General features: G+C 40.4%; 2 protein-coding genes and 1 long non-coding RNA gene across 5 annotated transcripts in view; all 3 read right to left on the bottom strand.

Moving 5' to 3' along the window:
- iqub (IQ motif and ubiquitin domain containing) overlaps positions 1-21,391 on the bottom strand; it is a 29,278-nt gene extending 7,887 nt beyond the window's left edge. The window contains exons 1-6 of one of the 2 annotated variants that reach the window (XM_028014636.1): positions 20,687-21,391; positions 16,244-16,333; positions 14,681-14,815; positions 7,723-7,890; positions 6,479-6,654; positions 1,251-1,406 (exon numbers count right to left, since the gene is read on the bottom strand). In XM_028014636.1, coding sequence (XP_027870437.1) covers positions 1,251-1,406; positions 6,479-6,654; positions 7,723-7,890; positions 14,681-14,815; positions 16,244-16,333; positions 20,687-20,714 — 753 coding nt within the window. In that variant the 5' untranslated portion in view covers positions 20,715-21,391. Of the gene's footprint in view, positions 1-1,250; positions 1,407-6,478; positions 6,655-7,722; positions 7,891-14,680; positions 14,816-16,243; positions 16,334-16,984; positions 17,418-20,686 lie in introns of those variants that run through there. The other variant, XM_028014635.1, reaches the window with a different exon arrangement.
- On the bottom strand, positions 8,858-9,360 carry LOC114142974 (uncharacterized). The gene is made up of 2 exons (XR_003595136.1): positions 9,064-9,360; positions 8,858-8,951 (listed from the first exon to the last, which is right to left on the bottom strand). It is a non-coding gene; the product is annotated as an uncharacterized LOC114142974 (long non-coding RNA).
- Positions 21,392-22,081: 690 nt separating the features above from the next.
- The window catches only part of wasla (WASP like actin nucleation promoting factor a), a 28,462-nt gene continuing 22,770 nt past the window's right edge, over positions 22,082-27,773 (bottom strand). For both annotated transcript variants that reach the window (XM_028014637.1, XM_028014638.1), the window contains 3 exons: positions 25,895-26,436; positions 25,229-25,337; positions 22,082-23,345 (listed from right to left, as the gene is read on the bottom strand). In XM_028014637.1, coding sequence (XP_027870438.1) covers positions 23,284-23,345; positions 25,229-25,337; positions 25,895-26,436 — 713 coding nt within the window. In that variant the 3' untranslated portion in view covers positions 22,082-23,283. The remainder of the gene's footprint in view (positions 23,346-25,228; positions 25,338-25,894; positions 26,437-27,773) is intronic.

The raw sequence follows: 27,773 nt of genomic DNA, 5'->3' as shown, positions 1-27,773 counted from the left end.
GCAGCAGTCTGACTCCATCCCAGAGATGGTCTTTGAACTTAAGCTCAGGGTTCTGCACAGCACTTCTTCCACACCAAACTCTCTTGTTCAAGTCCTGTGGACCTCACAGGGGTCAGAGTAAGGAGTAAGGACTCTGCACATATAGATGCACATTTTGCTGCAGGTGGTTTGGGATATGGGTGACTAACATAATTATTCCTCAGGAAGCAGCTCCAGCTAAGTCAGACTGGGTGGAGAGAATCTTTGAACATCAGTTCCCAGGTCTCACCACAGATTCTTAGTTTTGTAATGAAAATGCAGCTTCTATGTTGATATTTCGATAATGTTGAAACACCTCCCACAATTTTACAATTGCAGAGTTTTTATTAAAGAAGTAACACAATTCAAATGTGAATAATCTTGTTCATGCAAAACTAATTAAAAAACATGCTGCGCTATGATCCTTCTACCACTTAATGTCGTCTTCTTCATCCTTTCCAGTTGTTGATCTAGTGACTCATGTTGATGCAAAAAAATGGATTCTACTGTATACTGGTCTTGTGAAATACACTAATGTCGAACAAGCCAAAAACCACCTCATCCTAGTGCAAAGACTAAAATGAAAAAAAAAGTATTTTCTGGACATTGGGGTGTTTTCATTAAATGATTTTTTTTGTAATTACAATTTAAACAATTATATGGTCAAAGGAAACACAGCTGGTATTGGATTTCATTTGTTACTTTGACTGGCCCATTTTCATACGGGTTCATGCAGTACGTTTTGATATTTCTGGCTGGATGTTCTGCTGGTTCTCCTGCTGGAAGGTCAACTTCCTCCAGTTTCTAACTGGTTTCCTCCCAAGAATCTCCTGTAGCTCCAGCCATCCAATCTGACCTGCTTCTCTGTCCCTGCTGAAAAATATCCTCCCCCACAGCATGATACTACCACTGTCATGCTTTGTGGTGCGAATGTGTCAGAGCAATATGCAGTTTTTCACTTTTTGCACTTAAGTCAACAATAGTAGGAGTGTGTGTGCTGTCCCCAGTACAGCTGGACTATTTAGGGCTTGTTGCCACTCTCCCAGACCTGCACTGCAGTCCTACTGAGTGGTTCTCCCACTGGAGCTGTGGATCTCTGCCGCTCCTTCACAGTCACAGTCTGTTGAGGCCCATGGTAACTTATCATAACAAAATGTTTTTATGACACAAAACCCCCCAAAACAAAACAAAAAAAACAGTGTCCCTCAACAAGAAAATTAGTTTTCACTCACAGCCTTCAGCCTTCTGCCATGATACTCATCAGCAGTCACATATTCCCCAAGAGTTACCAACTTGTCATTGACACAGGACACGTAGCAGCCAATGCCAGTCATCTGAGTGGACATGTCCACAGAACACTGCAGCAGCTTAGACTTCAGCTCAGCTGTCTGTTTAGGAGAAAACAAAACACAAATGAATTTCAGTGTAAAACTCTTACTCTGTAAGAAAGACGGTTGGGTCCAGTCAGTCTCATCCCTGCTCCAATGCCCCTGAACCACATTCCCTCATCTGTAGCTCATTCAGTTCTACAGAGGCTGACAATTTGATTCAGGTGTGTTTGCAAAGAGACACATCTACATGTTCCAGGGAAGCAGCTCTAGAGGCCTGGACTTAGACAGCCCTGCTCTAAGCAGTGTAGGCTACACTAACACTAATACCAATTTCTTCATTAAAAAAAATGAAAAAACCCTATCTACATATTTATTGAAATGCAAAAATGTAAATAAAAATGATATGTACAAATGATTTTTATTAATTTTGCAATACTGAATAAATTGAGAAATACAAAGCAAAGGTTGAGAACAAATACTTTCAACATGTTATATAAAACATAATAAATTGGATGTATGGAGGACCAAAACTGACATAATAAAAAATAAAAGCATAAATATATATTGTTTATTATGTCAAAAACTTTATTAGAAAATAGTGTCATAGCTCCTGAATTTATTATTTTTCTTGTGGAACTCCCCTGCAGAACGTGTTTCAGTTTGCGGCTCTCATGGACTCAGAGGTTCACCATCGGAGTTTTCATAGTTTGGACAAAGCGGCGGCTGAAGTTGGCTTCTGATTGAAGCTTCGGGTGAACTCTGGTTGCTGGACAGTAAGCTAACGCTGACGTTTGTTTTACAATTGCACTCATATTTAATCAGTTGTAATATTAATGAAAAGTTAATGTGTTTCAGTAACTCAGCTCACAAACCAGTTACAGATTAATTACACAAAGGGATGTTTCAAAGTTTTTATTTATAATAATTAGGACTTGTTTGGTTACAGCTAATGACAACATAGCGTGTAAGATTAGAATATACCAGCAGTGAAAAATGTTTAAATACATGCTTAAACATTATTTTCAAAAGGTACTCTTAATCTAATAAACGAGTCTCTTTGGAACTCATTCAAATTTATTAACTATGACTGTGCTTGCAATACACCAAATATGGGCACTGATTTCAGCCACAGTATTGTTTTCTTGTTTTTGTTACTTTATGTACACATTGCACATTAATTAATATTCATATTGTGTATGTTTTCAGATGTTGGTAAATTGGCACAGCAGACCATCCTGTGGCCTCCGTCTCTGTCCGGCTTCACAGACTCCCAGTGGCTTCACAACTTCAGGATGTCCAGAGACCTTCACCTTTCAGCATGGGAAATTTGTGCCAAAAGCACTGATGGCACATTCATTTAAAATAAAATCTGTCTTATTGACAGGCAAGAACAATCTGCATATTACTGATTTGAAGTAATTAAACATGTTTGATTATGGTTCATCTGATCAGGTTCTATTGAAGCTGAATAAAACTGTTTTCCTTCTAATCTGTGTAGTTCTAATTTAATCAAATCTCATGTTCACATATCCCACAGACATTAAAATGGATTGTTTGGGGCTTAAAATAACTTAAACTCAACATAATCTTCATAGAACAAAGTTGGCAAAGTAAAATTCAGTAATGATTGCAGATTTTGGATCCATTTTTTTGGTTTCTTATTACATCGAAGACTCCAACACAACTAAACAGTGGATAGAAATATGTAGTACAATGTAGAAATGAACAAACGTAACATTTTGGGTTCCTTTTAATAGCAACACTATTCATTCCGGTTTATTGAATAGCATTTGTTATGGCAACAGATCCAATATCTGTGTCATTCCTTAGAATCCTTAGACACTGGAAGTAAAGGACGCGTGCAAACCGTGAATTTAACAAAAATCCTTTATCAGTAAAAAGTAACGAAAAAATGCAAATACAAAAATGACAATACATCAGTTTTACAATTCCTCTTTTTCCTTTTCCAAAACATACACAGCTTACACGGTCAAAAACTGTATGGGCTCTTTGCAGGTCAGCTTCCGCGTTCGGGGAAAAGCGGCTCAATCGTTTCCGATCTACTGAAAATGGCTCTTTACACTGGGTGTTTTCAGGGCTTGTCCAAGGTAACAGTTAATGATGTACATCGATCCAAAGCCCCAACAAGTAGCTGGAGAAAGGTTTTAAAGATGTTCGCCTCATTATACGTTCACAGATACGAAGGTGAGTTTTACTTTCTTTAAACTTTGTGGCTAACATCAGCTTTAGCTTATGCTAAACATTTTTCTTGTAAAAATGTGCTATTTAAGTATCTAAACATTTTTCATCCATTCTACCGGATAATGTTTTTACCTTTTTTTCAAGTATATTACATGCGTTTATTGTCGTTAGTGTCAGAGACCAAGTAATGTGGATTTTACGGTTCAGGCTTTTTGCTTCTGAAAGCCTGAGGAACAACAAGCCCATAGCTTAACAGTAGAGCAGCTCTGGTGTCGGAGTTCTAGTTCAGCTGACTGTTCGGGTTCAGAGTTGTTGCTTTTAGAAAAATATGGCCGTGTTCCTTAAGGTCTCCGTGTTATTTCACTTTATTAGTTTTGCATGCTTCTTGTGAAGCAGGACGATGTTTACAGCGGTTTGTACAGGCGGATCAGTAGCTCGGCTGTCTGGCTCTGGTCTGCTCACTCGTTCCCATAAACTCTCTTTCAGGCTGAATACAGAAGTGATTCCATGGAAATAACACAGGAGGCTCCTTTACCTTCTGCTTTAGGCTGAAGAAGTTGATCCGGAGTGAAGTGCAGGCTGAAAATGTTGCTGTGCGGCGTTAGCTTTAACTGGTAGCGACGAATATTTGCAAGCCACCGTCTTCTTAATTCAGGATCGCTTGGAAATCCATGAAAACTTAAAAGCCCATTATATTAGGAAGACAGCAATGTTCATAGTATTGTTTTATTTGCGTCTGAAATACAACTTTGTCTTTTTTAGCTGTCATGGTAACTCAAAGCGGAAAAAAAGAGAGCAGCATTTGCACATGCGGTGGTGACGTCAGCGCAGCAGGTGCAAAGAGCCCATTGCTCCGTGTCTTGGTAATCCGTCAAGTTTTTCTAATACAATATATGGCCCGGCAGGAAGCAAGCCTTTCAAAATAAATCTAAATCTCACAATAAAAAAGGCTTGAACAAATATCAGTCTTCTTACTAAATATAATAAAATAAAAAACAAACCATCATACAACTAACTTAAATATTTCCTATTTATGGCTCTAACAGCATTATTCAATAAACCAGTTATTTTAAACTGTTTGGTTTATTGAATAATGCATGTGTTCACTTATGGATGCCTTCATTTGAAAATCTGCAATGTGAAATATATTGCTCAAAAAAATAAAGGGAACACTTAAACAACACAATATAACTCCAAGTAAATCAAACTTCTGTGAAATCAAACTGTCCACTTAGGAAGCAACACTGATTGACAATCAATGTCACCTGCTGTTGTACAAATGGAACTTTGTACAGAACAAAGTATTCAATGAGAATATTTCTTTCATTCAGATCTAGGATGTGTTATTTGAGTGTTCCCTTTACTTTTTTGAGCAGTGTATATCACAATAAAAAAAGAGAAGTTCTGACTTTTGACAGTAAGTTTGAAAGGTTAGACCATTTGACAGTGTAGTTCTACTAATGAGGCTGAAATAAAGCTTGATATTAGGTTGATATGAGGTGACCAGTCCAGAGAGTGGAAGAGAATGCATCACTTTGAAAAAAGACAGTCTGGAGTTACAGTTGAAAACACCTCTGGAGCTAACCTCCTTTTAACTCGTCTTTTAGTGATTCCACATTTTTATCATACCATACCAACTTTATTTATGAAGCACTTTATACACTGATGGGACCAAAGTGCTATACACAATCATAAAATACAATGCGATTATAAAATAGAAAAGATTCAATATAAAATACATATTAATATGCAGACACAATAAAACAAAGTGAAACCACTCAGATTGTTCCAAAAGCCAAGGAAAAAAGATGGGTCTTAAAAAGGACTTAAAAACAGCGAGTGAAGAGGCCAAAACAAGATCATTGTCTTGTCTCTATGCTGCTGTAACTGCGAAATAATTTCCCTGCTGGGATGAATAAAGTAATTCTATTCTATTCTATCATTCCATAGCTTGGAAGCTGCCACAGAAAAAGCCCGGTTCCCTCTGAGCTTGGACTTTGTCTTTGGTACCTTCAGAAGCAGCTGATCAGCTGGCCTGAGGGAACGGGAGGGTGTGTAAGAATGTAACAGCTCAGAGAGATAGGGAGGGGCAAGGCCATTAAGAGCTTTAAAAACAATTAAAAGGATTTAAAATGAATCCTAAAATGTACTAGTAACCAGTGTAAGGAAGCTAAAATAAGGGAAATATGGTCAAATTTTCATGTTCCTGTTAAAAGACGTGCAGCAGCATTTTGTACCCTCTGAAGCTGGGAAATATAGAAATCATTTACTCCTATGTAAAGTGCATTACAGTAATCCAGCTGTGTGGTCACAAATGCATGGATCACTGTTTCAAAGTGCTGTCTGGAGAGAATAGGTTTTACTTTGGCTAGCTGCCTTAAGTGGAAAAAGCTGGATTTTACAACGGCTCTAATTTGTGCTTCCAGCTTAAGACCAGCATCCATCTTGACCCCTAAATTTGTAATAACTGGCTTGATATACTGGGCCAAAGAGCCAAGATTGGTCAGGGAATCTAAAATGGATCTGCCAAAAATCACTACCTCTGTCTTATCCTCATTAAGTTTCAAGAAATTTAGGCCCACCCAGGTCTTCAAATCTTCCAGACATAAAAACAGAGACTGAAGAGAGGTGGAGTCTGCATTCTTTAGTGGTAAATATATCTGGTGTCATCTGCATAACAATGAAAATCAATTCCATATTTTCTAAAAATAGAGCCAAGAGGAAGGAGGTACAACAAGAAAAGGAGGACCTAGAACTGAGCCCTGTGGGACTATTGGAGCAGAGGGGGACCTACGGGCATCAAGACAGACACAGAAAGTGAAATAAGATTTAAACCAGTTCAGAGCCACCATCATATTGACTAGAAGCCATTTAAAATATTTTCTAATGTGTGACATTCTTAACAGTTTTGGAGAGCTGCGTGTTACCTGTATGCCCAGACTGTGGACCAGCACACCTCTGTCAGGCCTCTTTTTAGGAAGGGTCTGGACAGCGGCGTTGTGGTACTCCACCCCAGTCAACCGGTGCCTGTAGCCCCCAAGGAAGGGCTTCTTCTGGTGGGAACGCTCTATCTCCATTACCACCTCCTTAAACACCCCTTCATCTGGAAAATAGAGACAAAAATATATTCAGGATCAAAAGTTCAGTGCTCTAAACAAAGAACATGACTACCACCTAGTGGTCAAACAATTATTAGCTGAGTAAGTCAGACTGGATTAGGGTGTGATAGCTGGTGCTGCTGGGAACATTCAGCTTTCTGTGATAGAGTCGAGGAAGGATGAGATGATGTAATGCTGTTACTGGGCCATGTGAAAAAAGCTGCCTAAAAAACTATCATGCTGGGCCCTTTAAGGGGCGGAGCTTAGAGCAGCAGGGAGCAGAATGCAGACAAGAAAGGGAGAGAAGAAAAAAAGGAGCTGTAGAGTTTAATGTTTGCATTTTGTATTGTTTAACTTGTTTGCAGTTTGTTGTCACCTCGTTTGATTTGTGTGCATGGAAATGCAAGTAAGTAATGTTAGAAGTTAAGGATATTGTTTATTTAGCCGAATATTTAAATTTTTACCCTTAATTGATAGCATGCTTTGTTCACATGCACATTCAATAAGAGCCACACAACCTGGATTTTATTTAGTAATTGTGATATTATTCAGGTCATATCCAGACACTGATGCTGTATTATTATTTATCTTTCTAGAACCACACAATTTCGTCAGATTAAGAAATAAACAGCAAGTGCAAGTTAAACCCACTGGAGTGCGTCTGCGTTTCTTTGGAGTTCTAACCGGACTCACCACAGTAATCTGAACATTTCCACTAGCAAATTACAGTCCCTTACTTTGAACTATGTAGAAGATGAGCTTTGGTCTTGAACTTCTGGGCAACAGTTCCAGAGTAGCAACATTTTCTATCAACAAACACACCTAAAACCTGGTGGTGGCAGCATTTCTTTTTTCAAGATGGTAGCTCTTCCTACCCTATTGTTACCGTATGATATAACTCTAACCCCACAGATGGTTTTGTTGAGGGGAATGAAAGTAGAAGCAGTTCCAGATTCTACTGAATGCTGGGAATAAAACAAAACTGTTTTATTTAAGTTTTTAGTATCAGCTTTGATTGTTTCATGTCTTCAGAGTTGGGTTTAAGTTATTACTGATTACGTTTGAGGCCATACCTTTTTGGACCCGTACAGTAATGACATCGGGCATGCTGTCATGTTCTGGGGGGCGGAGAAGGCGGAGTGGGTAAGAAGTTGGGTCAGAGGAGCTCATCTCCATCTGGGTGGAGCTGTGAGGTCGGATGCCAAGTTCCATAAGGCTCTGCTTCTCCTCCACCACTCTACCTGCAAAAGAGTGATCTGAGGTTCTGTCTTTTCTTAAACCAAAACACTCTGGAGATCATAATATGAGGTAAAACATTCAAACAAAGCAGAACATCATAGAAATCTGTATAGTGTTGGCATTATGTAGCCTATGAAGCATTTCTACTTTGCTTAGAATCATAACATCAACAACATGAAGACCTAAGACAATCCTCCATAAGTAAAAAGAAAGGAGCAGCTCGTTTCAGGTCCAGTCTTCAGACAGCTGAAGCTTTACCACTATGACCAGGAGTGAAACACACAAATGTGCCTAGAATTTAATCAAAAATAATAACAGCAACAGAAAATAATCAGTAATCACAGATGGGTCTTAATGAATCTTAACTGTTTTATGGCTAACTATTCCAAATCTGAGTAGTTGCCCGTCAGATGTCTGTCAGATAGATTAGAGATTTTCTGTATCCGACTGAAGCGCTACCTGTCTGCTCCATAGGGAGTGTGGCTTTGACATCATTTACTTGAGGGACTGGACTGGTAAAACATTCAAAAGTCAGCTTTATTGAAATAATACCATCAAAACATAGGAGGTTAAACTTCATAATGTTGCCTTTGCATTGGCTTTTGATCTGAAACTTTCAGAGCTTCCTTGTAGAACATCCCAGGTCTAAAACTGACTGGTTAGTTTGGTTAACAAAAACGTAAGACAAAGTCAAAGCATAGAGATTGAGTTTGACAAGTAAAAACAAACATGATCTGATCAAAAGAAAACAGATAAAATTAGTTTTAACGGTATTTATGAGATTTGTATTTAAGTTGGGAGCCCAAAACACACCCAGAGATCTGAACTTATCTACTTTCTGGATTTTCTTCATCGTCAATCAGCACTGTGTTAACATTTCAAAAATTGTGTGTTCCAGACACAAGTCAGCTGATTCTTCTCTAGACATGTATTGTAGCAGTCCCTCAGACCCAAGAAAACACAGAGAGCTTCGACGGGTGTAGTAGCTTTGTATTTGCTTCTTTCACAGCCAAGTTTGCTGAATAGCACTGAAATACACCGTGCTCCAAATACACCGTGAAAACTAAAAGAAAAGAAAATACATTTGCTTGAGTGCCTTTGTTTGACACAAAACATGAATACATTACATAAAAAAAACGCTAACTTCACAAACTAATGCTGTTCTAAACATGTACCTCGCTCCGCTGTCCAAGGGCTGCAAAGTTTATGGCGGTAAAGTCCGTGCAGCGCTGCTTCTAGCCTTCTCTGAAGAAAGTGCGCTAACCCAGAGTCATAAAGATGAAGAACATCCTCCTCCTCCTCCTGTCCGTGGGATATTCCCGCCCAACGTTCTGACTGACAGGAAACTAGCAACACTTCCTCTTATTTTTCACTTTAAATGAAGGTACTAACTTAGAGTGAACCAAACTACAGCGCCCCTAGTGGGTACTATGGGTAGCAACCTACAAACAGCATAAATAATGGAATGGGCATTTACATGTATTATGATCACCAAGGCAGGTCAGGCAGTAACCAGACAGTAATCAGTCCCTGGCTGGAAAGGCCGTTCTAACTAGGGGTACATCGATTTATTGGCCGGCTGATTTATCGACGTTCGTTGGGACAAGCTGTTGTTTTCCATTGCCATTCTCTGTACTATGGCAGATGAAATTGAGAGAGTGGCACCAAAATATTATGTAGTGAATGATCAGTAATCTGTGATTGGCCAGAAAACTGCAATTGGTGCAGCTTTAGTTTTAACATTCAGATCTTAGTTACATAACTTAGTAGGACATCAAACAAGATAGATGTATCACTGATAACCCGCACAATAAATGGTGTCCTAAATCATAGGCGTAACTTCCTGAAGGACTGGTGTGGACATGTCCCCACCAACTCTGGACTGACGGGGACAGTCCCCACCAACATTTACTATTTTTCTTTATACGCCTGCATCTATGTAACACAACAGCAGCTGCACGCTGTATTCAAAGCATCAACAGTTAGTGAATGATTTTTAAAATTCCTTTGTAAAACGTAAATGGCAAGTCCGCTCAGTGATCTAGTGCATAGGTGTCAAACTCTGGCCCGCGGGCCAAATTTGGCCCACACTGTAATTATATTTGGCCCACGAGGCAATTTCAAATTAATATTAGAGCCGGCCCACTGGTATTATACAGTGGCAACGCTGTGACGCCGCATTCACCACTTATACTACAAATCCCATAATGCTCTGCTGTTTTTTGGCGCGTCAATCAAGACAGAGGCAGACACGCCTCCTCCTCTGTGTCAGTAGCACTTATGGTAGCGGACATGGATGTATTAGGAAGGTGGTGATCCGTCTTCTTGTGCACTCCTTGGGTTGAAAGCCCCGGCGCACCCCGCATCCCCGGGCCTCTCCCCCAAACCTCACTGCGACCTCAAACTACAGCTGTCACTGTGTTACACTACCAAAAAATGGAAAAAGGAAAGGCAGAAAATAGAACTTTTCTGGACAGGTGGGAGACAGAATATCTGTTTACATATGTATGTGAGTGTTATGTGCTTCGGCACATTGTATTTATTTCTGTCTATTTTTTTTTCACTTGGATCATTTTGTATAGAAGTTAGTTGTATTATTTTTTTTGTTGTTGTTTAATATACTTTGGAGTTTTGATAATTCTTTCTTGTAATTTGGTCCGTTAATTTGTGACGGTGTTGGACAGCCTGTAAATAGGCTGGGTTGCGCCAGGTAAAGGGCGACGCCCTCCCAACAAACACCTAGGTTGCGTTCTGACGCGGTGCGCACGTCTCCAGCCTGCCACACGGTAGTTTTTGTTAGCCGTTTGTTTGGTTGATGTTTTTTGTTGTAATTTTTGACCTGGTGGGACCGGTTGTCTTGTTTTCGATTTTTCTTTAGCAGTAGTTTCTTTTTTCTTGTAGTCCGGTACTAGCAGGAGCTTCGACGGCCCTGTATAGGGTTGGCCCCCTACTGTACCGTTTTGTTCTTTTTGATCGGCTCATCAGGTCCAACTTTCTGTTTATACACTGCTGAAAAAAGTAAAGGGAACACTCAAATAACACATCCTAGATCTGAATGAAAGAAATATTCTCATTGAATACTTTGTTCTGTACAAAGTTCCATTTGAACAACAGCAGGTGAAATTGATTGTCAATCAGTGTTGCTTCCTAAGTGGACAGTTTGATTTCACAGAAGTTTGATTTACTTGGAGTTATATTGTGTTGTTTAAGTGTTCCCTTTATTTTTTTGAGCAGTATACTTTGGGATTTTTGTTTTCTTTATTTTTTTGGGACACGGGGAACCAAGGATTTAATTCTCTCTTTTTCTTCACAGAAAAATCTAAAGAAGCTCATCTTAAAGAAAAAGGTCGAGAGAGTTGAAATAAAAATTACTTTTGAATCCTCATTTTTGTCTTCGTGTCCTCAAATATGTTGTGCCCTTTGTGGACGTAACAGTGAGCAACTTTTCTCCTCGGTGAAGATGACCAAAACGTCTCACAGGAGACGTCTGACTGACGAACACCTTTGTTCGATAATGAAGGTTTCCTCAGCTCAAACTCTGAGCCCCAACATTGATGAACTGGCATCCAAGAAAAGATGCCAGGTATCTGGCTTGGCTGCATCAGAGTAGATCAGTGTGTCGCAAAATGAGCAATAAATAAGTTTTCTATGCACCTTTGCTTGTTACTCCAAGGCCTGAATGGTTTATTCATAGTTTATTTAATGATTTATTCATAGTTGTTATGTTATTTTATTTTCAAATTTATTAGCCTGTGTACGAAGCTAATTTTGACATTTACCTCAGAAAGGAGGCATTCAATTTTTATTTATATGTTTTATTATTATTTTTAGCAACTCAATTTTGCACACCTGCACTTTTAAGTTATATAAGCCTTGCTTGTTCAATATTTATTGTTAAATCAAAACTTGTTTGGGTCCATATTAAAAGATTCATTTGTTCAACCTTGGCCCGCGGCTTTGTTCAATTTAAAATTTTGGCCCACTGTGGATTTGAGTTTGACACCCCTGATCTAGTGGATTGGATGTCACGTGACTTACTGTGCATTAAGTTAGGAATATCGATGGTCAGGAAAATTAAACAAAGAATCTGAAAAAGGGACCCAAGGTTTTAATTGAAAACGCTACGACAGCAAGATAACAAGGTCCAAAGGGAATCACTTCACAGGTCAGTAAAAAGCCTTCATTAAAAATGTATATAAGAAAGTGGAGAGTAGGTTAGTTATGCTAGCTTAACTTTTATCAACATGTACTCTTGTTATGCAGTTCAGAGTATTTTGGTTCAATTAACACAAAATAAGGTGAACTAGACACATTTTCTGGCAAATAAGGAGTGCAAGTGTTTAAGTAGCTAATCAACCACCGCTAGTGTTCAGGCGATCACTTTGGTGTTTTTACTTTTTTGTGTGGAAAATGTTTTGTGGGGGTTTTTTTAGTGTTAATTCCTGATGCACTTGAACGTATTCTTTGCTCTGCACTCCCGGGGCTGTTGTTATTGGTTGCCATGTGTAACAACTTTAGAAAATGTGCATTTATTTTTTATTATTATAATGTTTGAAATTTCGCCAAATCCTGATTAACACTGAAGAATTCTATTTCTTTGTTATATTTTAAGAATTCTATTATTTTACTAATTTTGACAAACACTAGTACCTGTACTGTCACTTTAAGAGAGCGTCTTATGACATCAGCATTGTACTGTTCAGGTGGCGCTAGGCTGCCTGAGAAGAGGTAGGAACTTTTCTTTGCTTTAGGTTACGCTCGCGTTTTATGAAATATATAAAATAATTGTAAGTGCATGCAGCTGTGAATGTTAATTTGTTTTAACACATATAGAGGAGTTTTCTTTTTGATAAGTTAAGAAAGTTTTTCTTAAATGTTAGAGCAGATATTGTTATCAGTTAGACACAGGATTTCTCCATGTGTTTGTCTGCTAGGGGAATTCCGACTCCTGTGAATGGAAGAGCTGCATGTTAAAGGGCATTTTTATTTCTATCTGTGCAGGTATGTGCATTTGGTTCTGTTGTTCTACAATGTTTAAGCTGGTTGTATTTAGGGAACAAAACAGCTGATTCAGAGTTTTTTATTTTTATTTTACAAGAAATCTACCTTTTTATTATTGTATATTTATTTACGAGAACAATAGTACTGTACTAGCTTGAGTTGGCGATAGGCTGCCTGAGAAGAGGGGAATTCCGACTCCTGTGAATGGAAGAGCTGCATGTTAAAGGGATTTTTATTTCTATTTCTGCAGGCCTCTGTCTGTGCATTAAAGAACAACCAACTCCCTTCTTCATCTGAACACAACAAGGTTAACCAACTGTATAAGACCAGGTTATCAGTAAAGAACACTAATAGTATACACCGGTTACACATGGCAACGTGCCATGGCTGACAGACTGGGAAAAATAATACAATCACCCGTTTTTCTACATTTTCCCTGGACTAATTGCATAATTGAACGTGGCAATATTCAGATCAATCATCAAATAGGATGAAATATTTCATAAAGCAAGCCAAAGTTTGTTAAATTTTAAACCATGGCTCCTACAGCGACTATTAAGTAAAATTAAATTATTGGTCAATATAAAAGAGAAATTTGCTTTGTTCTCTCTTGCATCTTTACAGAACTGACAGAAACCAAACTATTTATAGATTTATATGCAGACAGAAAATATATTTTACATGTCCAAACATCAGCATCTCAGCTTTAAGCCACATTTTATAGAATCCAGTAACATCGATGGTCACTCTACTCGCCAACTGCTCCAACCAGTTGGTAAATAGTTTTTGCATCTCTAATATTTGCTATATTAAAGCAAATATACTCAGCAAATACAGACTCGTTCCATAAATTAGAATATGACTGAAAAGTTCCTTTGTTACTAATTCCATCACCAAGTGAAAGACATTATATAGATTAATTAGATGTTTTAACATTCAAATTTGTATGCACATGAGTAATTGTTGGATAAATTGTATTTTTAGTAATTATCAAATATTCGTTGTATTATGTAGCCTTGTAGTTACATTTAGATAATGTTTCTGTGTGTTCATTAATTCTGATTTCTTCCTAATCCCTCCTTGGAAGAGGGAGGTGACAGATATTCTCAGCAGGAATCCCTGTTTAATGGAGGTGTTAGTTGTTCCCAGCTGAGTTTTACAACCCTGGAGGAAACTCTGCTTTGTTCTTTGTGCTACAAAGCCGTTGCTTTGAAGCTATACAACGTGTCCCATTCGACGCCGTGCCTGGAGCAAGAAGGATTTAGATTGTAGATAACATGTGTTTAGTTAGTGATTGTTATTTAGCACTGCAACTAAAATGCTTTGACCCCACCCTTTCAGAGTTGCAGTGCTCTCTGTGATAGGGTTCCTAAAATCAATAAAACAGAGGAGCGGGAGATGTGTTTTTCAGAGCGGTAGGAGATTTGTAACTGAAAGCACATCTCTGTCCGTTCTCCTCGCGAGAAACAAAGAATCTAACTCTCTTGTCTTTCCTGTGTTTGTTTAAAATTGTCTCTAATAGGTATTTAGACCTGACAGTAATGGATGGACATTTTAAAAGCATTTTTATCAATAAAGTCTGATATAAAATAAGCTTCCACCCCAAATATATCTTTAGTCTTTCAGTTTTTTTCAATTTATGTAATAAATAGATATGTTTAATCTACTCAATCAATTTTGCCATACACTGGAAGGTAAATCACGTGCAGTTTTTAAAGGTTTTGCATGTGACAAAGCAGGACTAAGATGAGAAATGTGATGTGAGGTTGGAGGCTAAAGCAAATGACTCACCATTCAGGTAGAGCTGCAGCACCTCCAGTGGGACTTTCAGCTCTGAGGCCAGGTGATGCTTCATCTCTTCAATGGTGAGCCCGATGGCGAAAGCCATGGTCATCACATGACCCCCTGGCACCAGCACAACTTTCACTGAAAGCATACACAGACTCTGTCTGTCATCACATTGTCCTTACTGCTGAAATGGGACATTTCTATATTAAATTTCTATTTTTAATTTGACACATTTTTAAGAGTTTTAAAAAACAAGTCATTTCAGACATTGTCCATGTTGTCAAGTGCATATGATTTGAAAATGAACATCCATATTTTTCTCCTATGACAGATAGACTTAACTGTCATTCAACTGCACATTTAAAATGTACATATTGAACAAAATTTTGTTGCAAGGCTCTAATAATAATAACAATTAAATAAATAATAAAAAGCATGAAGTATATATAATTTAAAAAATAATGGGACACGTTAAATATCCCAAATACTTGCAGATCATTTTTGACAGTGTAACTTTACAAACAGCACCACATGGTACACATGAAGAAAATGATGCAGCTCTGCTAAAACAATCTCAAATACAGAAACCAAAACGATGTGTAAGGAACATAAAATTATGGTTTTAATGGTTCAAAGAATAGAATCGGCTACTGATCCACTCTGGAATTAACAAAAATCGATCTGCAAGAAGTTTTCACAAAGGCCCTTTGTTATAAACCAGTGGTGCCCAAAGTGGGTTCTGGAGGGCCGGCATCCTGCATGTTTTAGTCTCTCCCTGGTTTAAAGCACCTGGATCAAATGATGACTAAGGAGAACATTGACCTGCTGAAAAGGTTGTTGGTACCACCAGGGAGAGAACTAAAGCATGCAGGATGTCGGCCCTTGAGGACCCACTTTGGGCACCACTGTTATAAACCAACATATGCTGAGAGACATTACAGTTGACCAAATAACACAGTGAGTGACCTAAAGAGACATGGAAGAACATTTTATGGATTCAGGGAACCAGAATTGTACTTTTTGGTTCTAGGAACCAATAGTTTATGAGACAACCATGCAACTTTTTTTTTCTAAGGGAAAACCCAGAAATGCAGATGAGATAAAGGCTGGAACACCTGATCACAGGTGTCAGACTTTGTTCGACTCCATCCAACCCAGATGTGAAAACGTTCACAGAAACAATGCCTTTACAACCAAATACTAGTTCAGTGATTCACAGGAAACAGAAATATTCAAGCATTTCTCACTTTACACAATAAATGTTGGACTCTGGAAATAACATTGCTAACACTGCTATTTTGAACAGTCTAATATTTTGTAAATTAATATAATCATGTTTCTCATGTTTTGCTTTAAAATTCAATTAGCAATATTTCAAATCAGTGCAGAAATAAAAAGTTATTACAAAGATAAAGGGTTAAAACTCAGTTATCATTTGAACGCAGCTAACGCAAATAACTAAGGCTCTGTTGATGCTTCACTTCTCCTCCAAACTCAAATAAATCACTGATCAAAATGCAGAGCCCAGCAGGCTGTACTGTAGTGTCTGGTTGCAGTCATGCTTACCTGTAGCTGTTGAGTTTTTAACATTCGTTTCATTATCATCAAGCTCATCAGCATCATCAGGCATTTGATCCTCCACAGCATCCAGAACAGCTAGATCACACAAAAAGGAAGGAATTTCACAGAAAGCCTCCTCTTTGCTTTCTAAAATAACAGTGCTTATGAGTAGATTTTTATGGTAATTACTTTATGACAGACAAATTCTAGATGACCCTTCAGAATTTAATATAAATCTGAATAATTCCAAATACAAGTTGATTAGGATAGCTTGAGATGAAATATATATATTTTCTATGGAGCTTTGAACATTTCCTGTTTCTGTTGCAGATCATCACATAGATCACCTAGCTCGACTTCCAGTGTCTTTTACATCCTGATCTACATTTGCAAAGAAAAAAACAAGAGAAAAGTGGCTGAGAAGGAGCGAGGAGGCCATTGTGTTTATTTCGGCTTCTGATTACATTTGCCTGTTTACTTTAATACAGCTCTTTACTAATTGCTTCCTCATACACTCCTTCCATTCCTTGGTATGATTAGTGCTCAGGCTCAGGCTGAACAGCAACATATTGCTTCAACATAGCAACGTGTTATCAGGTGTCACCACTTAAACGCACCGAGCAAAACAGGGCATTTATGTAGACAGCCTGTATGTCTGTGTCTTCAGGTAGACTATGAAGGTAAAAAGAATAACAGCTCTTCCTTTACTTTTGACCAAGTTCTCAGTGTTTCTTTTTTTTGCCTTACTCGCACTGGGCTCATCTGAACAGGAGCCGTCTTCGCTCTCCTCCTCTCTGCCGCCCTCTGGTGGCTGCGCTATAGTACTTCCAACTGTCGGCGGGCTCTCTTTAGTCTTCTTGTTCTCTTCCTCTTCCTCTCTGTCCTCTGTGGTTTCTCCTGGTTTGCTCATTGTGGTTTGAACTGGCAGCGTGAGGATATCTTGGTAGAAAAGTACTGAACTTAAATCAACAAATGTTCTATAAGAAAGTCTGACCGCAACAAATCCACGACAAACCGCGTCGAGATTAAAACCTGGAAACCCGTCAATATCTACATTTTCGAATAAAGTCGTTGCTATATTTTTGTTAATTTATCAATGAAAAAAAAAGTTTGCAAATTACAAACCTAAGCTTTCGAAGGCATAGGTTTAAAATGGCTGAGTAAAACGTTTACATGTTGCCATAGCAACCGGTTTGTTTTGGTATAAGGATCACCGGGGCCGGACTTAGGAGGGTGTGGGCCCCTGGGCTTGAGCCAAGGTGTGGGGCGGTCCTAGGGCCCCACTTAATAATCGTTCTATATATATATATATATGTGTGTGTGTGTGTGTGTGTGTGTGTGTGTGTGTGTGTGGAACCGATTCTATCTTATCCACAAACCTTATCCACCTACAAGGTCACAAAAATCAGTCACTGTCCACCATGAGGCTGATGGACAGTCCCAAGCTCCAGGTCATCCCAGGTCATCTCTACATGCAAGGTTTACAACAGTCAAGTCAGATTTTTAAAGATCATGATCAGTCAGAAAATTGCTACCGGTGCACCTTTAATGAATGTAAAGATCATAACTACAAACAAAATAGTTATTAAAGAAATACTTGAACATCTTGAGCATGTCTATTCAACAGAGCTTTCCTAAGGAAGAACAAATGTGACAATGTTCTCTATCCATCCTCTATGTACAGTATTTATTTATCCTTCTTCATTTCTATCTTTATCTGTCTCCCTCCCTCTTTCAGTTTTTATCAACTGTATCTTTCTCTGTAATTATCAGGTTTATTTCCTTACCAAGTTCAGACTGACAGGTTATTTCCCCTCTGGGAGCCAAACCTGCTCAAAACTGTTATTCTGTGATGACCGGATGTAGCTGCGTGTCAGGGCAGGACGCACTCAAGTTAATACAGTCAAAAAAAAAAAAAAAAAAAAAAAAGTTAATACAGTCGGTCCTATAATTAGGACAGTTCAGCTGCTAGCTGGAAGCTAAAGCTAGTTTTAACTTCACATTGAGCGAGCAGAGCGTCGCATTACTTTTCTGTGACTTTAGCCGTTTTCTTTCTCTTTGAATCGTTCTGTTGCTTTTTTCCTCACGGAAACTCGTTTCAAAGCTTCACTGACTTTTAGCATCGTTTAAAACACAAAACCCAGCCGCGGCGGATGGAGGAGAATCAGCCTGTGTTTGGATGTACTCACACTTGGAGCTGGCTTTCAAAAAGGCGATCAGGAGAAGAATCGTTTCTGATGTTTGTAAAGATGTTCTGATGCTTTAAAATTAACATCATATTTTAATAGCTCCCTGCTTCTTGCTCAGCCCAGTAAACTCACACGAACTCATCAGTTTTTACCCAAAGCTCAGGACCAGTACTGTACGGATTATCCGTGGTCATCGCTGCACCTGGAGAAGACGTTCGCCCTTCCGCCGCCTCTGGGCGGCACCGGATCAGTCAGAGATCCAGGTTCTGGCGGACCGTAGAACCGCTGTTAGCAAGGCTAACGTCTTGAGAAGCGGAGAGGGACGGTGGTTCTGTTCCATGTCCGATATGAGTTTAAAAAACCCTGTTAGCTTGGATATTTTCTTCATCACCTGTCGGTCGCGCTCTTCTTTTCCTTTCGTTCCTGCGCTCCGTTGTCATTCATTCTGTCGTCCGCCATCGTGAGAAATTACTCCGTGACGCTCCGCCCCAAAGCGTCAGAAGCAACTTGGACCAATAATAATCAAGCTTTCATGATGGACGTTTGCCAGAACAAATTAGAAATTTTTTTTCAATAACACCGCCAAAATCCTCTTAGTCAGTGATAAAATTAGGACATTATGACCTTATTCATTCACAAAAATACAAAGCATCTTGCTAAAATCCGGGCTTGAGGATCACATGACCAAACGAGCTATGAAGATAGCTCCAGACCTATTTTAGATATGGCAAGGTGGGCAATTCATTTTTACCGGGGGCCGAATGAGCAACCGGAGCACTGCTGGAGGGCCACATCAATATTTCAATTAAATTTTGCTCAGTATTATTTTTGATATACCGTAAGATAAATAATAATAATAATAAGAAGAAGAATTTAATTTAACCTAACGTAACTTTATACAAAAGCAGATTGCTTTTGATGGTTTTATTTAAACTCTTAATCCTTAAATATTTATATTAGGCTATGTGAAATTGAAAAAAGAAAACAAAAACAATCATTGAATCACTGCAATTTATTTTTAAATTGTTCACACTTTAACTTTGTTCTACAAACAAGGAAAAACAACAAACAACTTAACAAGTTTATAGAAATACAACAAACAATAACTTGTTATGTTTTCCACCTCATTTGACCTCTTCAGTGTGAATAATCCAGTCTGTTATGGGCTTGAACAAAGGCATTGAAATCTGAGGTGGCTATGTGAAGGACAGCTGAGAGGTGATCATCAGTGATAGAGGATCTGTGTTTGGAGTTGTTGAACTTCATCACTGAAAATGTCTCTTCACATACATAGGTGGATCCAAAGAGGACCAGAATCCTCTGAGCACGCCTCCTCAGGTGTGGGAAGTTCTCCTCTTTGAGGGAGGAGTTAAAGTCCAGCAGTGAGACTGACCTGAAGTGCTCTGCCAGAAGTAGGTCAGACTGCAGGTCAATGAGCTCCATCTGAACATTGCTCGGTGAATTGTCCACACTGCAGTTGAAGGGAGAAGAAACCATGTCCAGTTCACTCTCAGTAGTTTTGAAATCTTGAAATTGCCTCAAAAACTTTCCATGCAGTGCTTCTAACTTGCTTGAGTACTTGTGGAGGTGATCGGCTGATCTGGTGGCTTCCTTTAGTGTTGGCAAGTGGGTCAGAATGTTGTCCTTCACTTGGCTTGAGAGAAGCTTTCTCATGAAAGCCGTCACTGCACTGTACATCTCATGCACAAAAAGGCCCTTGCACTGCAGTTTGACATTCAATTCGTTCATGAGTGCAGTCACATCCACAGCGAATCCAAGGTCTGCCACCCAGTCTTCATCTGAAAGTTCTGGGATGTCATGTCCTTTCTTCCCACAGAAATTCTGAATCTGGTCTCTCAGGTCTCAGACACTTTTCAGTACTTTGCTCAGGCTGAGCTACCTGACGTTGCTGTGGTAGCTTATGTCACCATGTTCACTCTCATGTTCCTCCAAAGTGCAACAAATTGTCTATGATTTAACGCTCTCGCTCTGATACAGTTAACTGTTTTAATTACAGCATCAACAACATGGTTCATTTTTAACACTGTCTTACACAACACTTCCTGATGTATAATACAATGCAAAAATGTCCATTTCTGCACAGGGTTCATTTCTGTCACTTTATCCTGCATCCTCTTTAAAAGTCCAACATTTTTCCCTGTCAGATTTGGACAACCATCTGTTGTCACACCTGCCAGCTTGTCCCATTTCCGTCCTAACATGTCCAAACACGCATTTACCTCTGTGAACAAGTCATTACCTGTGGTTGTCGCTTTAATTGACTGCATGGCTGCCAGCTCCTCCGTGATTTGAAAGTCTGCAGTTGTCCCACGCAAGAAGATGAGCAGCTGGGCGCTGTCCCGTACATCGCAGCTCTCATCCAAAGCCAGAGAAAAACTGTCAAAGTCAGCCGCTCTGTTCTTCAGCTGAAGCTCCAAGTTTCCAGCGATGGCCTCAACCCGCCTCGTTACAGAGCGTCTGGAGAGTGACACGTTCTCAAATGCGCCCTTCTTCTCCGGGCAAATCAGCGCAACAGAGTCCAATGAGCAATAAACGTAATAAACTCTCCGTCAGAAAATGCCTTACTTTTTCTGGCGATTTTGTGAGCAATGACGAAACTTGTCCTGACGGCTGCATTTCTGGGGGTGTGAAGTTTGGTAAAAAGTCTTTTTTGGGTTTGCAGTTTTACCATCAACTCATCAGCCTTCCTCACGCCTCTTCATCAGATTCCGATATTTATCCTCGTGCTTCGTCGTGTAGCGGCGATTCAAATTATAATCTTTAAACACAGCAACCTGTGTACCACAAATTAAGCACACGGCTTTACGTTTCATTTCTGTAAAGAAATACGTGGCAGTCCATGTCTTGTTGAAAACGTCATCAACTTTTCTTTTTTTAGCGTGAGTGGACATCTTGGGGGTAACCAGCCATCACTTGTAGCTGTGCACCTTCACTCACAGGTTAGGCACGGACATACGTCCATTAATAACACTTTTCAAAATAAAAGCAGCACAGTTGTATTGCACGCACGACATACTGTAGATGTTTTTTAAAAAAATTATTTTGTAATTTATGATTGGCCTCACGCGGGCCGGATGTGGCCCGCGGTCTGCCATATGATATGTAATCATGAACGCAAAATGCCGTGTTAAATAAACGCACTGAAAGAAATACCAGCTCAGGATAGACAGGTTGCTAGACAGACACTTTAGAAATCCCTCTGGGATTTTCCCTCGGGGAAATTGCAGTTCCCCTAACACAGCACCAATTCTTAATGTTTTTTTTCTTTTGTAAGCATGCAATATAATGCATAACTGAATATATATTATTATTATTAATTTCAATTTTTATTTAAATAACTGAAAGTGATGTAAATAGCAAAAATAGAAGCATGTGAACCAAGAACCATGGAGGGAGTAGAATCAGTAACTTCACAGCCCTGGTAGGGTGACTGTACTGGGTACAGCTTCCAAGCAGTTCCAAGAAGAACCTTTTAGCATAAAAGGTAAAACATGTCTGGCATCAGGTAGTCTGGTTGTCTTCCACCTGAGCATTGAGGATGACCTGGGCTATGGAGAATCTGCACCAACACATGAAACCAAAACCTCTGAAAATAGGTTTTTAGGAAATTTAACAGAAAAACCATCAGACCAACTCACCTATGTAAATAACATTTATTCAGGTATACAATTTATTATTCTCACTGACCCCACCCATCCCGGCCCCTCCCGACCTTTTTCACAGGCTTTATGTCAGTAACTTGGCTTCTTGATGCAGCATTAGGTCCCTGGAGGACAATAAGAACTTAAAGGACAGACAGAGAAACAAGCGTCGGTTACTTCTTCACACTGTTTCTCTGACAAACCATCACAGGCATCGCCAAAGCCGCAAGCTGCTTGAAAATGCCACATTTGGTTCATCATTATTTGCTTTGTCTGGTATTTGCAAAAGGAGGGCATTTACAGTTGCATTGCATAAAAATCATAGTTTCTTAAAAAAAATTAAAAAAAAGAGCAAATGACAAATATTTTTACTTATTCCCTTTAAATGAAATGAAAACAGTATGATGATGGTGTAACTTCCTGACAGGATAATGGAATGTTGCAAAAGAAAAGAAAGTCCTGCTATATCAGCTATACATGCATGTGTGTCTGTAACTCAAACATTGTCTTGTTACATTAATGTCAGAGTATCCTACTGTCTATCCTACTGTATGTATGCTACTATTACAAACACACAAAACAAGAAACCAAACAAACTATTTTAGAAACTGTGCAAAACAAGACAAAAACAACAAAACCTTTTAATCATGTGAAAAATCTAAGTTAAAGATCTACACAAGGTTTGGTCATGGTCATGTCTTCAATAGGAGATGAAAAGACAGAAAATAAATAGAGGACAGGACAAATACGATAGGAAAATAGTGTTAATTATGCATTTCAGAGCAATACACTCAAACATTTTCCTGCCAAATTGCTTGGACTATTGTCCATTTAAAGTTTCTGAAACAGGCAATGAAATGTAACAGAATGACTTCCCAGGAAGCTCCGCCCACCTCCAAGTCTTCCCTGCAGCGTTTCCTTCTGGAGCTCAGGTCCAGGCTCTGAGCTAACGGTGCATTAAGTGCTTTCTACTGACGCAGGAGGAGGAGAGAAGCTTTTACCTCTACGGTGTGTGATGAACAGAACAGCTTCATTGATGAGGTATTGCACAGATTAACTGGAATTATCATTTTTTAAGAGCAAAAATAAATATACTGGAAACTCAAACAACATTTACATTACATGATGTAGTGGGGTTCTGGAAGAGTTTTAGTGTTAGTGGTAGGCTGGGAAAGGTGGGTGGGGGGCATCTTCACTAGTCATCCCACTCTTCATCATCCTCAAAGTCATCATCTTCATCTTCATCCTCATCGTCATCTGAGAAAACAAACATGGAGGTTTAAAGAGCCAATCAGCAGCTGAGCCCTGGTCTGCTGTCCTGAAGGGAGGGGCTTCTTTCTGCCATATGAAAAAAACCCAAAACACACAAACCTGCGCAACACCTCGTCGAAACAATAATTAGGAATATTATTTCTATTAGGTCGTTCATTTGAACATGTCTTTTGATTTCTTTTTTTGCCTTTGGTTGTTAGAAACGTTTTGGATCTAAGTGAACATGTTTGATTAGCAACATCTTGGCCTCCTGGCACCGTTCAGTTTGTCACCTGAAGACGCTACTTCCCAATACTGACTGATCAATTGCAATCCTCTTATTGGGCACATCTGATCAATTAATCACATACAGGTGAATGTTTGAAAGTCTGATTTGTCTGAGCTCTTAAAGCAGTGGAAACACAGTTATCCTACCAGATGTAAACTTTACCAGCATAACTTAATTGTGTTATGGGCCAAAAATCTGAAGTATGAATTGTGTAGCCTGTAGGGGAATAATATTTTAGCATTACACCTGTCTACAGATATTATGGTGTTAGGGTAATTAGAAATTCCAGATAAACAGGGCGGACAACAGGTCGGGTCTGTAGGGCAGATGGAAAACTAGGGTGTCAGCCCGACCTAAAACTATTCTTTCTCTATCTGATCTGGTTCCCCTGAGTCGGCCTTCTCAAACTGTCCTGAGTGAACAAGAAGCTCTATCTTGGACTCTACTCAAGGTCACTGATAAACTTTTCACCACGTATCAGAGACAATGGCAGGGTCAGCTTACTACACACACATGCTGACATTCATTCTACATAGCTAGAAACACACAACCCTCAAACTCTCCGCCTTCGGAGACATGTAGACACTCCTGTGTCTACGTGTTGCTTTTCAATTCAGGGTTTGCAACCTCTCACCCTGTCCTTACTGTTAATTATGCACAGAGTGACAGGATTTTTTTCACCTCCAACAAACATCATCTTATTGTTTTTCTGACCTAATGAAAAGGGCAGCGCCTCCACGGCTGCAGTCCAGGCACCTGTTTTCCTTTTCTTTGTTTATTGTCTTTGGATGGTTGTACTGAAATTAATTTCTGTTGTGCTTCTGTACAACAATCAAGTATTCCAATTCAAAAGTTGAAAATCAGCTCAGAATTCAGCAAAAGCTAATTGCAAATGCATTCACATCACAGCATGCTAAAGAAAATGCAAAACAGACCTTCCATTGTGCAGGAAGTCAAAAGCATCGTGACATAGTCAGCGTTAAGTTTTACTGCTAAAAACTTCTCGGCTGTTATTTTTCTGACATTCTTGCATCCACTCATGGTGCGTTCATGGCAAACGCGTTTTGCTTGTTGGGCGAGTCCGGTTTACATTTAAATCCATGTGGAGGCCCCCGTTGAGGCGCGTGGAGGCCCCGTTGAGGCGCGTAGAGGCCCCGTTGAGGCACGTGGAGGCCCCGTTGAGGCACGTGGAGGCCCCGTTGAGGCACGTGGAGGCCCCGTTGAGGCACGTGGAGGCCCCGTTGAGGCACGTGGAGGCCCCGTTGAGGCACGTGGAGGCCCCGTTGAGGCGCGTAGAGGCCCCGTTGAGGCACGTGGAGGCCCTGTTGAGGTGCGTTTGAAGCGTTCGTCGCATCCGACAAAGAGGCCAGCAACGAAAACAACGGCTAATACAATTTTTGTGCGTCTGACGCACCTCCACATAAACTTTACATTTAAACCAGATGCGCCAAACACATTTGGCGTGAACGCATCATCAGACTGCAGTGACATCACAATGGGAGGGGTTATGTGAAACAACCCCACACACCTCGCCTTCTTTGTCTGTTCACATGAAGTCATGGCTGTAGTGGCCAGAGAGCTTTGTGACGCAGAAACTCACCAGAGGAATGGATAGCTTTGCTCCTCTTTTGCATAACCTCCATTAGGGCCCCAACAATCCCTGCAGTTGGAGCCGGAGTTGGGGGGCCCGATTCTGGGAGATCTGATACCTAAAGGCACAAACACAACCATCACACAGCAGGCCTCACCATTTTTCATTCCTTAACAGAACAACAGTCTTGGTTTCATAAGAAAAGTTTTGTTTTTTCCTCAACAATAAGAGGAAATAGAATTTCTCAAAAGAGACTTCGCCACCTGGTGGATCACTGGCATAACATCATGGAGGACGTTCACTCTAGAACCAAACGTCATCTCTAATATGCTGGAACTAGACAACTAGGGAATCACCTAACTCCCAAACTGAGCAGCCTGCGTGGAGGTCAACAGGCCAGAACTCAAAGATCCGACCCAATTCCAGGTCAGTACACACATTGCCAAGCCAACAGCGTTCTGACGTGGAAGTTGCTGTGGTAGTCCTCTGGGAACAGGAAGTAGTTAAGACCTGGTAGCTGCTCAGCCTAGTTAACAGAACCTGGGGCAGAAACTGCGTGCCCAGGTTCTATCCCGGGAACCTGACTCGCCCCAGGTCCAGCTGAGCCCTGGGCAGCAGGGTGTTTACGGAGCGCCGGTCCTACAGGAGAGAAGAGTTTGTAGAAGTGGTGCTCACAGTCTTGAGCTGGATCCCCTGTCGGATCTGGTCCAGCAGTGCGTCCCGGCCAGTGCTGGAGGCCGGAGCCCGCTGGTTCTGCTCCACCTTCTTCAGCTGGGCCCCCCCTCTGATCTGCTCCAGCAGTGCTGACTTCCCGCCTGGGCTGGGAGAGTCCCGACCACTGCTGACACCGTCCAACTCTGGGGGAGGGGGAGGACCTGGAGGTGGTGGTGGAGGGGGTGGAGGGGGTGCAGAGCTGGCAGGGGATGTTTGGGGAAGAACAGGTGGGGGAAGGGGGGCAGCTTGAGGGGCAATGGAAGATGATGGATGGGGAGGAGGGGGGGGAGGCTGATGGCCCCCCCTAGAGGGGGGAGGAGGAGGAGGGGCACCAAGAGCTCCTGGTCTGGAGGGGGGAGGAGGAGGGGCTGAAATAGGAGCTCTGGATGGAGGAGGTGGAGGGGGGGCTCCTCTGCTCCCTCTGAATGGGGGGGGTGGGGCTGTGCTGTGTGGAGGTGGAGGGGGAGGAGGGCCGCCACTTCGAGATGGGGGAGGAGGCGGAGCTGCAGAGGGAGGAGAAACATCAACTGATGGCTCATTCTGCATCAACAAGATACTTCTAATCAATTTTTCATCGTTTATGTCATTACTCTTCTGGATCAGCAAGTACATCACACCATGATCTTTAATTTTATGTAGGGATAGCTGAATACATTTACTGACAATTTCTAATGGCAAATTTTATTTTCTTGTACATGTATAAAATGCCAGATTGTGTTCTAACACCAACAGATAAAAGTCAGTTTTTTGCAAAGGGAACAAAAATGTCACCTGTTAGCAGCAACTAATGAGCTCCATGCATGTAGTGGATGCTTCCTACATGTCAGATCTAAAGACCGAGTTCCTCCCAAACCCAAGTTTGGGCCGGATCAGGTCAAAATGAAAAGGTTGAGGATCGGGTCAGTCTAAGGCTTCTGTGGCGCATTTTTAATATCCTACAATACATACAGCACACAGAAAACTAAACCAGAATACACCATATAAAGATGTGTTAATCTACTTATTCAAGTCTAAATGGAGGAGGTAGCTCACCTGGGGCCTCATGTATAAAGCATTGTACAGTACACACAAAAAATGTGCGGCGCCATATTTTACACAAAAATCGGCATGTATAAAAATTCACATGGGCGTGCCGTGGTGGCGTAGGGGATAGCGCGACCCATGTTTGGAGGTCTTGAGTCATTGACGCGGCCGTCGCGGGTTCAACTCCCGGACCCGACGATATTTGCCGCATGTCTTCCCCCCTTTTCTTCCCCCTTTCCTGTCAGCCTACTTTCATATAAGGGACACTAGAGCCCACAAAAAAAAACCCTGGAGAGGTAAAAAATAAATAAAAAGTTTGAAAGTTTGCGTAAATATACACAAGCTTTGACCTGCCGTGAAAATGTGCAGCAGTCACGCAAACTTTTTCTGTGGCCAATATCAAACTACAAAGTGCCAAAACTCACCTAAATACACTGAAATCTGACTACATTCAGTTATTTAGACCAAGAAGCATCGAACCCGATGTTTTTTCATGATTTTTATTGTTTCAACGTAAACGACGAAACAATAAATTTATCCTCAGGCAATAAGCTAACACGCACACAAAACAAAGAAAATAAAAATAGAAGGATGTAAAAACCTCATTCGAATGTAAATAATACGTTGTGTATACAATCACATATTCAAGTAGCTGCGCAAAGATGAACCGCATAAATATGGAGCGCTTTGGCTCTGATGGAGAACATCGCCAATGGAAGGATTCAGAGGGAGCATTTATTGAGAGATCATGTTGACTGGTCATTCTGGATCTTTGAGCAAAACCTAAAGAAGGAGCCGTGCGGTACCGGTACCAGGA

Source organism: Xiphophorus couchianus, chromosome 4, assembly GCF_001444195.1.
Source record: "Xiphophorus couchianus chromosome 4, X_couchianus-1.0, whole genome shotgun sequence".
Lineage (NCBI taxonomy): Eukaryota > Metazoa > Chordata > Actinopteri > Cyprinodontiformes > Poeciliidae > Xiphophorus > Xiphophorus couchianus.
The sequence above is the reverse complement of the archived record's forward strand: the minus strand, read 5'-3'. Positions and strand labels throughout refer to the sequence as shown.